The following is a 15,277-nucleotide window of genomic DNA, read 5'->3' as shown; positions in this document are numbered from 1 at the left end:
CACACACAAACACACACAGCTGCTTCCTTCCCAGCTGTCCCGCTCTCTCGCCAGCCTCCTTCCGCTCCCGCCCCTTCTGCCCAGACCCTGCTGCTCTTCCCCAAGCAAGTGAAACAAATAGCAGCCCAGAGGAGCGCCGCGGTTGACTTGGCCTCCTGCTTTGCAGGAACGCTTTCTCTCCAGGGCCAAGCACCATTTTCTCTGCTGTACGAGCATGCAAAAAATGCATTTCCTACTTACAATGACCAGCAAGCAACATTCATTTGCTTCCTTCCCCGCCCCCCCCCACTTTGGGGTGGGGGGGAGGCACACAAAATTGTCCAGACTGTAAAGGCAGTTGTATAATGTTCAGTCCAGGAAAGCCAGCAACAAGCTATTCCCAGAGGAGGGACTTCAGGTATTCAGTAACAATATTTCACAGAAAACACTTTATTTATGATTTACAAAATCTATTATTGTTTTCAGATAAAAAAAAAAAAAAAAAAATCAAGAACCGAACACCCCCTTCCCCCCCAAAAAAAACATTGTTAGTTAAGCCTACGAAACCCTAAAAGCTTAGGCTATTTTCACACCAGCAGTCTTATTTACAGCATATAATCACACTTGCTTTTACAGCCATCTAAAATAACAACACTCTGTACATGACTTGAGATTAGCTCTGTTTTGAGCATACAAGAGATACCATAAATTGGATTAAAACAAACCTACACAATTTTGCCTGGAACCCATACGTCAAACTTACAAAGTTTAAGAAAGTTGGTTCTCTGAGGATTAGAACTCCAATATGCTATAAAACTTTATTCCATGGGAGCCATTAATGTGAAAACAAAACACAACCTTAAAGCTCACATAAAAGTGACACAAAAGAACTATGTGGAACAAAATCCAGAACTGGTATTATTCCATGTAGTTATGCCATGGATCAGATTGGCCCATGATCTATAAAGTATTATCCTGATTCTTCACAGTTTAAGAAAAAAAAAAAAAAGAAAAAGCGTTACTTTAGTAAAAGACTTGGATGAGCTATGAAAGAATTGTCAGAAACATTTGACATCAAGAGTCTGCGTTTTCTGTCAGTAAAAACAAATATATTCAACCTCCTTAAATGGCTATTGATTTAATGTTTTCAACAGAAATTTATTCTGTCAAATCATGTTAAGATGTAAACAAGCATGAGCTATTATAATGCCAGTATTACCTTATTGAAGCAGATTAGTTCTCTCCAATTATTTAATTACCCATCTGGCCTGCTGATTATATATAGTTTACAATAAATTCTAATTAGCTATCTGAAAGTGTTCGGGATGATAGCTGAAAAGCTGTGCATAAGAATCAGTGTCTGGTGCCACTTTCTGCCCCATATACTGGTGGTAGCTCTCGGGGTGAAAGTGTTCCCGGTGAAGATTAATCCACTCTCTCTCGGTGCTGTATCTTTCTGCTTCAGCAAGTATTCTAGTGAGAGCCATGATGTAACTTAAAGCCATCTGAAGGGTCTCATACTTGGAGAGTTTCTTATCTTGGCCCCACTGAGGCACCACCTTTCTCAAGCGGTCAAAGGCTGTGTTCAGTCCTTGCATCCGTCTTCTCTCCCTGGCGTTTGCAGCCAGTCTTCTCTTGGCAGCGTTCTCCATCCGCTCCGAACCACATTTCACGACACTTCTGCACTGGAGGTCTGATTCTAACCCCGAATCCAAATGACTGGATTTACAGGTTTTCATATTTGTTGCAGCTTGGGTTGCACACGCACACAGATCGTTTCTTAAAAACGAAATACGTAAGGAGTGGTAGGGAAAGCAGGTCTATGAATAGCTGCGTGCTTCTCGAGCTTCTTTTAAGATACCAATTGGAACAGTTTCATAACATCTTGCAAGGAAAAAAAAATTTTAAAAAGGCCAAAAAAAAAGTTTTGTTCTCTGCAATTGTCTGAAAAATGGTTCTTATTGTTTAATAAAATAAGCAGTTTGCAGTGTCCRATGCTTTCATTCTTTTTGTTTCTTTAGCCCCAAAGAGAGAGAAAATAGTGAAATCTCCGTTCTCAGAATGTCAGTTTCTGAAGAAAAAGGGTCCATTCAAGCAAAACAAAAAAAAAGAAAAAAGTTGTTAATGGATTAAAAATGTATCATTTCCAATGGCTATTTCAAACAAAAGAAGTTCCGATTCAGCCATTCGGCTTAGGAGGAAATGTTTTGAGAAGATAAACTGTTGCAATCCAAAGTTATAAGGTRGCAAGAGCAAGCGCGCTCCCTCTTGCCTTGACTCCCGCTGGCCAGCAGTGACTGCGTCCTACGGACAAGAAGCGGCTTTATAGGAGCCGTGGAGGCTAAAACAGGTGGTAGCAGGTGGGCGGGCGGTGCTTTGCTTCCATCCCAGTACCTTCCCACCCTGGGAACGACAGGGGGGAGGAAAGAAAAAAAGACCAGTAAAAACTGAACATTAGAGCCTTCATCTGTTGAGAAGTCTTCCAAAGCCATTCTGTCCGGCCCTAACAACTTGCCATCTGGAGTAGTGTCTGGCTGGCCCCACAAGGCTCACGTAGTTAAGCAAAAGATCTTTTCAATGGGTAATCTGTTGCAACCGAGGGGAAAAAAAAAAAAAACGCCTCCTCTGCTGTGCACTACAGTATTTTTATTTCAAAAATCTGAAGATTCTGGTTAAGTAGTATTAGGGAAAAGCAATAATTATTATGATGACATAGAAGAGAATTAGCTTAACATTATAAGGCAGAGCATACTGCTGTTTCAGACTATGTGATGCTGAAATGAGTAGTAGCACTAGAAATCCTTTAGGACTCAATTTTAATGTGGTATAAGATATATATCATATTGCAGACAGTAGTGGCTTGAGGAAAAAGAGGAGATTATATATGTTCACATCAGGAAAATCCAATGTGATTAAGAGAATTTGAAATTTTTTTGAACAGTAAAAACATAGCTGTAGATCCATCTAATAACATAATGTAAAATCACTTGAAGAGGTCATGTTATACACAAGAATATAYGTGCATACAGCCTTAGAAAAGGCCATTTTAAAATATCTTATTTGTGAAAATGTTTATATAGAGAGTACGTGTATATTTACATAAAAWATATATATTTAGGAATATCCTTAAATGAAGGGAATAAAAGAAGATGTGATAATAAGCTTAAGTATCAAAAGATCAAGGCAATAAGAGATCACGTCTGCTACCACTCTGCAATGACAGAGATGCACCAGGCTCACACTTAACAATCCAAACACCCTTTCTTCACTGTGCTCCTATAAGTGAATACTTTTACCCACAGAAATGTCCAAGGAAACATCATATGATTATTTTACAGGATACACAAAAGATTAAAAGGAAAAAAAAAAAAAATCTGCCACACCGCGATTATCTGTATTGATTTCAAACTTAATTAAATTGTTACCAGCATTCATAAATTAGTATTTTTTTTYCATGAGGGACTGAATACTGTATATTTATTTAGAACTATAGCTCAATTGTTTTCATTATGACTCCAAAACTTGGTCTAGTTGTAAACAGCTGATTAATCCCYAGCAGAAGCAATGACAATGAAAGGAGGCTGAATAATCCAAAAACAATAGGATGCAATTGAACACTAATGGAGCCCCGTACAACAGATGTTGAACRTAGGCTGTTACGCCCAGTTGCTCTGCTCTTAATATTCTGAATCCTAATGGTCTTGAACAGAGATGATAGTTGGGGTAGGGAGCCTACATTATTCCATTATCAAAATGTATGCCACATCTTCAATTTTTAAAGTACAACTTYGCCACATTTCATTATAGCGTTCAACATACTTATCCATGTGCACTGACCTGTTCTCCCCAACATAAAGAACTACTACCCTGCATGAAAATGCTACTTTCTTAATTACAATTTCAGATTATTTTTGTGTGTGAGAGTTGAAACAGCATCTTTCAGAAAACCGCATCACCATATGTCTTTCACAGAGCAACAGCAATTAGAACTCCAGAGACATTTGTTTCTAAAGATACTTCATGGGAAGCATTGCATGGGTAGCAGAGAGAGAAAAGAAAAAAATACATATATACACACACACACCTGTGATGTCCATGCTATCATKAGGTATCACTAGAGCATATTTTAGAGTTACAGCTTATTCCTCCCAAATAAAACATTAAGTATGTGTCTTGGAAAATGACTCTCACGAGGTTTCTAATATAAAAAAAAAAACACTAAAATTGAAGGTGCCTAGGAAGTTAATAAATATCACGCATAGAATCACATTCTCATGAGACAGTCATTACTCAATTCACCTAATAAATCACTCAATGTTAAAACTACTGTCAATTTTATACTAGCGTATGAAAAGTGCCCCTTTAACATATTAAATGAAAAAAATATGGTATTGTACCATATATCAGCAGCCTTCCTCTCTATTTCTAACTTAGTGTGTTATGCCGATATGAATTATAATAAAGCCTTCAGCTACATTAAAAATCACAGCTCCCAAGAACTTTATATTTCACTTCATTAATGAATAATAGGATAATACATGACAACGCTTTTAGTTTTCCCCCATCCTGATCGATTCATCATCATTAGAATGCTTTGATTAATACACTGATATAATCTCAAGAGACACACTAAGATTTCAGACCTCTTACTGCACAAGTGGTAGCTGTACCTGAAATGATCTACTGTCTTATCACAAGCAAGGGACAAAAATCTCAATTAATAACATGATTTTAGAGCTTATACATCAGGATAAAATTTGCTCCTTAGTAAAAGAAAATGCCTGTTCTTCACATGACTTCTCTATTGAAGCTTCCGCTTTTCGGTAGATAAAAACATTTAGTATTTGTGCATTTGATAATCTACACAGGGAAAAAAAAAAAAAAAAATCACTTAACCCTTATCTGGAGAAGCTGTCCAACTTTTCCACAGAGAAGGGAGTATCTTATGCACAGCAATAAGTTCATTTGCACAGCATGCTAATCACATGAAACTGAATTATTGCAAGCTAGAAARTAAAATGCTACGCTGCTCAGTCAATAACAGAAAGGGTATCTGTCAAGTTTGCCCAGGTTTCCTTCACCCGGTTTGATTTTGCCCGTATTGCATCTTGCCTCAGGTGCTGCTTATGTAATCTTATTTCCTCCCCCATTTATTTTTTAATCATTTCTTCTATGCTTTATCACTTGAAATAAGTTTTCTCAAGCTTGATTTTCCAAGGCACGTTAATATATGCCAGTGTGACATACAATGCTCATTTTTTTTAAAGACTCCAACTTACATTTGCCTTATCTTTACTGGTGATCAGTTATTTCTAAAGAATTTCCCTTTTAATAAAATTTCAAGCCAGAAGAAGCATTATAAATTCCTGGACTTCATATTAAAAACAAATTATTAAAGAGTGCCTGCTAGCTAGTAACTCACATGTACATGACTACTTTAACAGTGGAGGGGCTTGCAGCCAAACACTGATTTTAAAAGCAAGTAAGAAGAAAGTAACAAGGCTAGTTAAAAATCTAATTCCTCAACACCTTCTCTCCTGTAGTTAAACTAGAAATAACATATACAAGGAAAATATCAAAACAAGAATCTTACCTCTTCCTTCTAAGCAGGGCTCCCTTCTTTCTTCATTTTAGGTATACCCTTTCCAAAAGGTTCATCAAGACTTTTTCCCCACAGTGGGAGCCTTAAAAGTAGCTTTTACTGAGCAAAGCTCAAAGACTGACTAACCGTATGTTGCTTAATTAATAGCAGGTGGGTAACTACCAAACTATGACTGTCCTTAAGGCCCCAATTGCTGATAATATTTGACTCAGCTGATGAGACAGGCTAGAAATGAGTGCTGTGGGGAATAAGGTATTCTTATTTGCATTCTTGTAAATCAAGCACAGGTGTAGGACAACTAGCAAATGGAAGGATTCACAGATGAATGCTGAATCCTGAACTGAATGGAACCTGAGACACTGACTCTTACAGGAAGTCAAACAGCTATCTACAGCAGAAAAATGAATATGAGATAATTTTGTCTAGTGAATCTGGATATCGTACTGAGTATCTTGTTCTTTGGAGATTTTACATTTTACTTGCCTTAAAGGTTTTCTGGGTAAACTTCTCTTTCTAACATTTCAAGAAGCCAAASTCAAGCAGCCACACTTAAGGACCTTCTTACCGTACTATCCTCTCACTATTCCTTCCCCTCAGATCAGCACTTTCACCCCACCAGTCACTCCTTTCTTGTTCTTGTTCCAGTCTCTTTCTCAAGAGACTTTCCCCCAGGTGAGACCTATAAAACGTAACATCACTCAGTGATCCTGCACAGCACAATCATTCAATGTAACTTTGTTTTAAAGCATGCTTCTACAACAGATTAAAAAACACATAAAAAGATCAATAATGAGAAAGAGCTCATTTAGTCATAGTACTAGAGGAATTTGTTTTGAACCTTTACAATGTTTCTCACCTGTATTATGTACTGAATATGATTACTATTAAATCTATATATGTACACATATACAGATAGATGATATTTCATAAAAAGAAAAATGTTTCTATTTACTTAGAATGGTATTGCATCCCCTTAGACTACCTAAGCCAGCATAAAGCAGTTTTTGCTCAAGCTACACAGTCAATGCAGTTTAGGATGTCATCTCATCTCTGACGAATGTGTGTTTTGATTTTACATCTTATCTGCTGGAAATTTACATTTTCACCAAAAGAGGTAGTTCTACTCTTTTCCTTGTTTGCTTCCTCTCAAACGCTGGCAAGGCTGATGATCTTGCAGCCACAGAGCGAGTCAGTTTCCCTGGCTGACATTTTTACATGGTGCTATAGATTTCCATCCTATCCGTTTGCTGAATTAACTGACAACCACACGATTACTTGATTCAGTGCAAAGGAAGTGCCAAACCATGTGGCTACAGAAAAGGAGTGACAGAGCAGAGAATGTGGGCATACGTATCTCAGTGTACGCTGTATAGCTATATAGACTAGGTGTAACATAAACCACAGTGTGACATACAATAATTGGTTACGGATGTCATTTTACTCTGCTGAATTAAAGTAAAACAGATCAGGTTAGTATGTCTATCAGATCTGCTACATTTTAGCTAAACCCTCCAAACAAATTCAGTCAAAGACAGATATCTAGATTTTTAAAAATCCATCTGGCTGCTTTAATAAACTATATAAAAAGAAAGGATCTTAGAAAGAGCATGCAAGGATAATGCAAGAATAGAATATTAAGCACAATCAGAGGCATGGAGTGGATCTGTCAAAGCAACTGCTAAACAAGAACGGGTTCTTCAGCGTGGAAAAGACGGTGTAGAGCACAGTCAGGCTCTACAGCTTGTTACTGCTACCTCTGCCCTCTCTATTCGCCTCCTCCTGGCTACCCTCCCACACTGCACATTCTCCTGCTCGCGCACAAGTATTTGTCAAGGGTTGATTTTCTGCTGGCTTTGGAGTGAATCAGCTTAGCACATCGTCAGTCAAACTGATCTGCCTAGGTGCATAGGTGGGACCATCTGCCTGGCAGCAGTAAGTGTGTGATGGGGGCATGATCTTCCCTCTGCGGCTGCACAAAACTAATAGATTTGCACGTCTCAAGCATGTAATGGAGCACTCATATACATAATACATGACTGTTGCATTAGCCTTTAATTCCTACCTGACATAAAATAACTATACCATCTGCATCCTAAGAAACACGCTAATGCTTTTGGAAACAAATTAATTGTTGCTTTCCAAATAACTTGTTCTAAGTAAACATTCCTAGTGGAGTCAATGGCACTTTGCTTTACAACATTTAAGATAAACATGACCATCTGCAATATCAAGCGAAGAAAGTAAAGAAAGACAAGAGGTAAAACAGGAAGGACCCAAAATGAGATAACTGCAGAAATACAGGCAAGAACAGAAAGTGAAAATCAAAGGAGAAAAATAAGAAGCAGATGAAACTGGAGTCAGCTACACCAGTTTCATTAAGATATTTTTTTCTTCAAAAAAAATTTCTTGAAATCCTTCAGCTCACTATGTTTTAATATGAAGAAGAGTATGCAATGCACACTGGAAATGAAACTGCAGTTGCATATCTTGTACTTAACCAATATGGAAGAAAACCCTCAAAACTCCGTATTTTGCGAATTATAATGCAACAATAAATGTCACCTGCTCAAAACAAAACCATGACTAAATTTTGCAATATAATCTATTGACTGGAAGAAAAAAAAAACCAGCAATAGAGAGGTTGATGACAGATAAATTTATATATATATATGTGTGTGTGTGTATATATATATATATATTAAAAAGTTCAGGAGGAATTATTTTCTTGTGCAAACAGGCATAAAATTACTACCCACTGTCCTGCTTCTCATTGATTTCGACTTGGCACAGTTTGCCAGATGCTGTTTGGTCTAAGTGTTGCCTTGACCTCCACTAGTGACGCTGGCCCCTTTTTGCTTTGTTGCACAGTATTTTCCCAGCAGGGAGGTCCTAGCCCTCTAATAGTTGCTGTTGCAACTTTTGCTACAGGCTTATAGGTTACCCATATGTTGTAGTGGAGGGGCCAGCCTGACTGGAATTAACTCAGAAGTGGCGTCCAGCATTGTGGCTGGAGCTGGCCCAGAGGAGATTATAAATGCCCCAAAACTAATTAAATATTTTGTCTCCTGCTGGTAAACAAAAGCGAATGAGGGCAAAAATATGAAATGCCTGGTTTAACTAGGATTTGTAAGTAGCTTGACAAAGGCACCCCTGAAGTCACTGATGCATGATTTAAAAGCCCCTAATGGTCAAAGCTGTTACATAAATTAGACTTTTGTTTATTAATCCTAGGTTCTTGGACCTGCAAAGTGTTACTTAAATGTACTTACCATCAGTTTTCACATCAGCATTGCTGGGGTAAGTCAATACAGTCGAGATATTTATTTGTAAGTATTCTTACCTTTCATTTTTGCACTAAAAAATAAAAATAAATATGGCTATTCAAATACACACATATATATGAGAAGTTATAGTATTTTCAGTAATATTTCCAATGATCTGGACTATCAAATAGTCTTTCTTAAAACTCAGATTGAAGAACTTTCTTATTTAATAAAATATCTTTTCAGTTTGCTAGATGACCTTCTCAATGAGGCCAGAATATTTTTAAGATCAGCTAAATTATGTGAATAATGGATTGAATGCTTTTGATAYATATATTCCCAGATATAATGTGCTCATTTTTGTAAATTAACCTCCCATGGAATTTTAAATATTTTATTTCCATAAAGAAGCTAGTATTTTAAAATACTTTACTTGCAGACTGAAATTCTTCTGTTTTTAAAAGCACCTAGATATTCCATTAATATGTTTCTGAATGTTAGCTGAGGAACTGCCCTACCAAAATCCTGCTTGTAGTGAAAATGAGACTACTAATTAGATGCTCCATATTTTACATATATGCTAATTTCACATACATGCTTAACCTCACATGTTTATGTAATCACACATGTTTATGTAATGGGACTAACCAGGCATGTAAATTATAAAACAGCTCCAAGTTTTGATGGTCTAGCACCTCAATTCATAATGTTTTTAGTGTGAACTACACAGTGACTTGTCTAATGAAAGAATAGCATTAGCCTTTCCGGAAAGGCATGTGTTAAATCTATTTTCCAAAAGCATATTTTTAATTACTTTTTAAAATAGAATACAATAAGGAGTTCTTGCTGAAAATATGAGAGATAGAAAGGATTMAAAATATGAGTAAAAGGGAGAAGTAAAAGAAAATTAATGTGTACAGGCACACACMATTTTTATGGCACTTTACCATTACATTTTGACTTTATAATTAAACTGTTATGCAAATTAAGTAATCCACACTCAGTTTAAGCAAAAGTTTACACTGGTAACTGTAAAGGCTGATGTTGTTGTAATTAATGCTTTCCAAATTAACTAGGAACTTCTGTAGCTTGATTGCTTTGCCTCTCACCACGGACAGACAGGCGCACATGTACTCACGCATATGACACATCTGCTCCTTTGTCCAAATGGACAGCAGGACGCCACAGAGGTTTCTCCATCAAAAGAAATGCAATTCCGAAAGATTAACATGTTCATGTTAGGCACAGGACAACATTTGATGTATCAGATTTTCAAATCTCCCAAGGGGACGTTGACRAACTATAATGAATTGGAAGTGACAGATATATTCTAAAAGCTACCAGTAAGTCTGGCTGTGAATAAAGACACACTTAATGTAGTGATTGGTCATAGATAATGTGGATTTAGAATGCACAATAGATAGTGCTTCCCATTAGGTACAAGAGAATGAAAATTAACAAAAGGTTAGAATAGAATAAAAGCAGAAACTTATCCTATCTATCTATCTATCTATCTATCTATCTATCTATCTATCTATCTCTGGCTAGCAAGCTAGCTAAAAGGACCAAATCCTTAGCATCAAAAAGTTTGTTTGTCCGTTTGGAATCTTTTTTTTCCCCTTGAAGCTAGCTTCTTGTTTTCAAGGGTTATTACTTAGAAATACCAGGAATCTCAAAAGACATTCTAAGAGATTTTAGCAGAATCTTCTCCTCAATGATCCAATTTGAGGACGAGATTTTTTTTCCACCTTAGTTAATATAAAGTAGAAATTTCAAATAAAAAGCTTTTTAACAGCCACTTCTTCAGCCACTTCTGTTGAACAGGTCTCTTTTTAAATATCCAAAATAAATGACACAATCTCACATATATTTTGGCTAGTATCATCAACTACACACAGCTCAAGCCCTAAGCAAAAAAAAAAAAAAAAAAAAAAAAAAAAAAAAAAAAGCAGTACTGTAGCTACATTTCTAATGCAACTGATCTTCTTTATATGCACTTGAGCAGCAAAAAGGCATGTACTACTTTATTTTTCTTCATAGTTGAAGAGTATCTGAGCATGGTAATAATTACATTTCTGTTATTCAGACTGACAGAAAAATGTTCATTGAATTAAAATACTATCAGTTTAAGAGTCAAACACTAGGAAAACTTCCAGCCCAAATTCTGCAGTACCAAAAAGCCAAGGATACAAGCTTTACAGCAGAGGTTAATTAATCTTAGATAGATTCAAAAGAAGATCCGATCGCTGGAGAATGAAGTTAGAAARCCATGAACTAGAAACACAGAAAGTATTTTCCAAAGAGAATGTAAACATTTCATAGACCTATCTATCTAGGGCTCCTGGATAGAGATCTAGTAAGATACTGAAACTTCAAAGTATACAGGCAAACTGTGTGCAGATGAAGTTGGTTTGCTTTCCAGATCTTTTTCTTTAGGGAAAGCAGATTTCTAAGGTGAGTGGAGGCTATTCAATGCATCACATGCATCCAAAGAATAAAGAAATTTCAAAAATAAAATTGTTCAATGAAAGGGAAACAACCTAAATATTTTGGTGATGTCACTGCACATGAGAAGACTTGTCCGAGTTAAGAAAAGATTAGTACAATCAGTCTCAGGCCTTTGTAAAAGGAGTAAGACGCCTGCAAACAGGTGAGGAAAATGAACACACTGAGCTTAGGATCTCTCAAGTAATGAATTTGCACTTCACTAGTCTAAGGGTCATGATTTCACCTTATTTTACCCATCCTGCAACCTTAGGGCATAGTGTAATTTACCCAGACTCTCAGGTATCAGGGAGACCTAGCAGAGATTATGCCCCTTGCAGCACAGTACACTTTGGATCTTTTCCTGGGACTGCATGACTGTATCATCGTTTAGTCACAGCCTGTGCTTGACAACACAACTGAACCTTTTGTTCAGGACTTTTAAAAGAAACCAAAAGTACCAATTAATTGGTAGTCTATCTGGGACTAATTCAAAGGCGTCTTGTACTACCCTGGGATATGGTGTGCTCTGCTTTGGAGAGAATCAATCAGMCCAAGATTGATGATGAGGTGTTGAGGTCACGCTTGCAAATACAGAACCATCTGCAGAGTCTCCTGGGTTGGTACCTGCAGCAGAGTAATTTACAGGAGCAGGTGTTTGCTTTTAATCTACATTTTTTTCTGCTGAAATGGTAACTTTATTGAGAAAATGCCTGCAGTTTGTTGTTAAATGAGTACTTTGTCTATTGCTGTTATTAAATGTAAAGTGCTGAAAGGTTTCTGAAAGCTGTAGTAAACATGCTGATTAAAAACAAAGGTAAGAACGGAGGCTGTGATGCTAACTACCTAAGTCAATCACATACATCTTCAGAAAACTGCTGCAAATAAGCATATTGATTAAATGTAAAAGTCCAGAAAGCTGTTTATAAACTGCCCAATTTTGCTCAGAAAGGGGACATTTCTTTACAAATATAATTGACCAAAATCATCTTCATCAAGATTATTATTTATTTCCACAGTCATAAATATTTTTGGAGAAMGGAGGCTTTCTGAAATCAAAATAAATGCAAGAATGTCAGCTGAAATTTCCCACTTCAGTTGAGTTTGTTAGGGTGGGCACTCAGATAAGTCTTCTGACACCCTGATCATGTAAATTGTTACAGCAACAACAACATAAACTAGAAGGAAAAGGAACATGGGCTTGAAGTGCATACAGCCTCCAATGTCTCTACACAGCCAGTGCACATCCTCATCTCACAGTCCCACTTTCTCCATCTCTTGCACATTCCTTCCTCTTCTAGAAATACTCTTGAGATTTTCTCTTGGGTTTGCTCAGTGTATTGAAACCACCCTGCAGTTTTTCACAGGCCAAATATTCCTTACAGAAAAGTGGAGTTTGGTTTGGAGATGGGGGGGAAGGAGTGTCAAAAAAGGTTGCAGAGCACTGAAAAATGGATAAAACTGATTTGTATGCTTGTAGACATGGAGTTAAAATAAGTAACATTGGGGATTTTTGCCAGTCAGGAAGGCAGAAAAGCAATGGCTGAGTGAATCACTAAAGAAATCAACAAACTCAAAATGTTTATAATTCATATTTTATACAGTTTTAGATATTAAGACTAGAATAAAGGTATTCAATGAAACTGACATCTAATCACTTTTCTTTTGCGCTTTTCTAATATCTGATATATTTATTTCATCTCCATTCTTCTGAAAATCTGAGTTATGAGTTACTGTTTGTAATAACTTCTAAGAAATTAAATAAAGACAGTAGCTCAGCAATTGTGAAAAATCCTATGTCTCTTTTGTATAAATCTGAGAATTATTTTAAGGACAAATCTATCTCTCAGGAGAAAAAAAAAAAACCTCAAAATTATTTGGTTTAGTAATTTCTTGGTTTTTTAAAACTAAATTTAATTTTCACCTGATTTGGCATCACCCTTAATTTTCCTTTAATTATCCTTAATTTTATTTTAGTTTCCTTTTATTAACTCCTGGAAAGGTTCCCTGTGCTTCTGGCATGCTTTCCTGTCAGTCTGATGAATACTGAGACAAAGAATCTTTCAGTCCCCGAAACAAATACATCATCTGTTGCTAATTTTCCTTCTATCTCTTACTGCACACATGGTTCCCRTCTATGACCTCTTGCTGTGTCCACATTTGTGAAATCTTCTATTCTACCTTTTGCAAAACTTTTCAGCTTGGGTAATAACTTGTCAAAGAATGCTTTCTGTCTATCCTCATCTAAATGACAAAGAATAAATGCAAAGAATTTTCATGAATACTTTATGCAAATATGCTAAAATTGCTTATTGTATTCAAAAATGTCTTTTCATTTTATTTTCTTTTCCTTTTAGCCATATTYTAATTTCTGTAGAAACAAACCAACAGCCTATGTTGCTCAAAGATAATAATCAAGCAAATAACACTCCAATGCATAGACATTTTCAAATGTATATCGGCTCCCATAATTTCCTTCTACTGACATACAGCTTTTGCATCGACACATAAATATTCTCCTATGAGGGCAGCAAAGAAGCTGAATTGGTATTTAGAAGTTAACTTTACTGAGTTTGAACATCACTGTGTTCCTCTCATTTTGAAATGAAATTCATGGAGTTTTGAGAATAAACACTCTGAATTCTCGTTTCAAAAATAACTGGACATTTTATTTGGTGCTAAAGTAACTCTGCAACCAGCAATTATTAGGTACTTAGAGTCGAGRTAGTAATCTAAGTTTGATCAATTATATACAGCTGATAAAGCTAATAGATAAATTTGTTGTATGAAAATGCAAACAAGGCTACAAAACTCTTAAGTAACTTAGTTTGAAGTTCTTCATTCAACTTATGATTTTTGCACTAGGCAAGACTCGTCCCAATGTTTTATTCAACTGCTGACTGAAAATGTGCAATGCGTAAAGCTTAGCAGCACCAGGTCAGCTACACAATATTTCAGGAAGAACAAAGTTTGTTATTCAAAAAATGAGTGCTCTTATTCTTGCCACTCTCAGCAGCCTTGCTTGTTTTGCATATGGTTGCATGTTTAATTACTGATCCTTCTGTAAGTGTCTGCAATTAGCACAGCGATGATTAATAAAATAACACCTTTAAAGCTTCATTTAGGCAGCAGAACTGCACAATCAGGTATAAYTAATTCATCATTAATAAATCATGGCTGATTAACTAATCTGTTGATTACAAACACAGTACTGCACAGTCTCCCACCTGAGCTCTGGCAATTTTTCTATCCTGAACAAAACAGAGACTAAGTAGCAGTAAACTACATTAAACAACAACAACAACAAGAAGAATCTAAGCATTAAGCAGCAAGTACATCGATTTGGTCAGGAAATTTAGATAGCAGGTACAATCAAAATTTACCGAGCTTTGTGACTACTGGGCCCCTTGGGTAGAAAAACTGTACTGCCTGTTAAAACTGGACAAATGAATAATAATTGCTTCTTTTGTTCATTTAAAGGGTTATTTATTTTAAGCATCTCAGATTATGAATCTGATTCACTCTTTGCATAAACCACTATGGAGTGACAAAGGTAGCAAAACAAACTTACAGTGCTAYTAGGCAGGAAGGTCCAAGTCACTAGCACAAAACGCAGCAATCTGACTTAAGAAAAGGCAAGGTCGAAGTAGCTGCAAAATAYGCCATTGCCACAGGATTCTGGACAATTGCCTCCATAGCAGTCTCTTGCATCTGATAATCTCCTGTTTATATTTCAAATGTCAGGTCCTAGAAGTTCAAAAAGACTGTACACAAATTTCAATTTGGAGATTCTTTTATTAGTCACCTAGCTCTGGAGCTTTGTGGTGCAGTTAGATCATTTTCAATATGTTCTGTATAGGCACAGGAGCTAAAATTTTCACGTTAAATGAATCCTTGGAGTCTCACATTTTTACCTGCCACCAGCTGCTTCAGCTTAAGTAGAACATCA

General features: G+C 36.4%; 1 protein-coding gene across 1 annotated transcript; it reads right to left on the bottom strand.

Annotated features, from left to right (window-relative positions):
- Positions 1-981: 981 nt before the first annotated feature.
- Positions 982-1,839, bottom strand: ATOH7 (atonal bHLH transcription factor 7). Its single transcript, XM_026042688.1, has one exon. The coding sequence runs from the start codon at positions 1,716-1,718 to the stop codon at positions 1,278-1,280; it is 441 nt and encodes a 146-aa protein (XP_025898473.1). The 5' UTR covers positions 1,719-1,839; the 3' UTR covers positions 982-1,277.
- Between the last annotated feature and the right edge of the window lie 13,438 nt (positions 1,840-15,277).

Source organism: Nothoprocta perdicaria, unplaced genomic scaffold (assembly GCF_003342845.1).
Source record: "Nothoprocta perdicaria isolate Ctin4 unplaced genomic scaffold, notPer1 scaffold_310, whole genome shotgun sequence".
Classification (NCBI taxonomy): Eukaryota; Metazoa; Chordata; class Aves; order Tinamiformes; family Tinamidae; genus Nothoprocta; species Nothoprocta perdicaria.
This window is presented reverse-complemented; position numbering and strand designations above follow the sequence as displayed.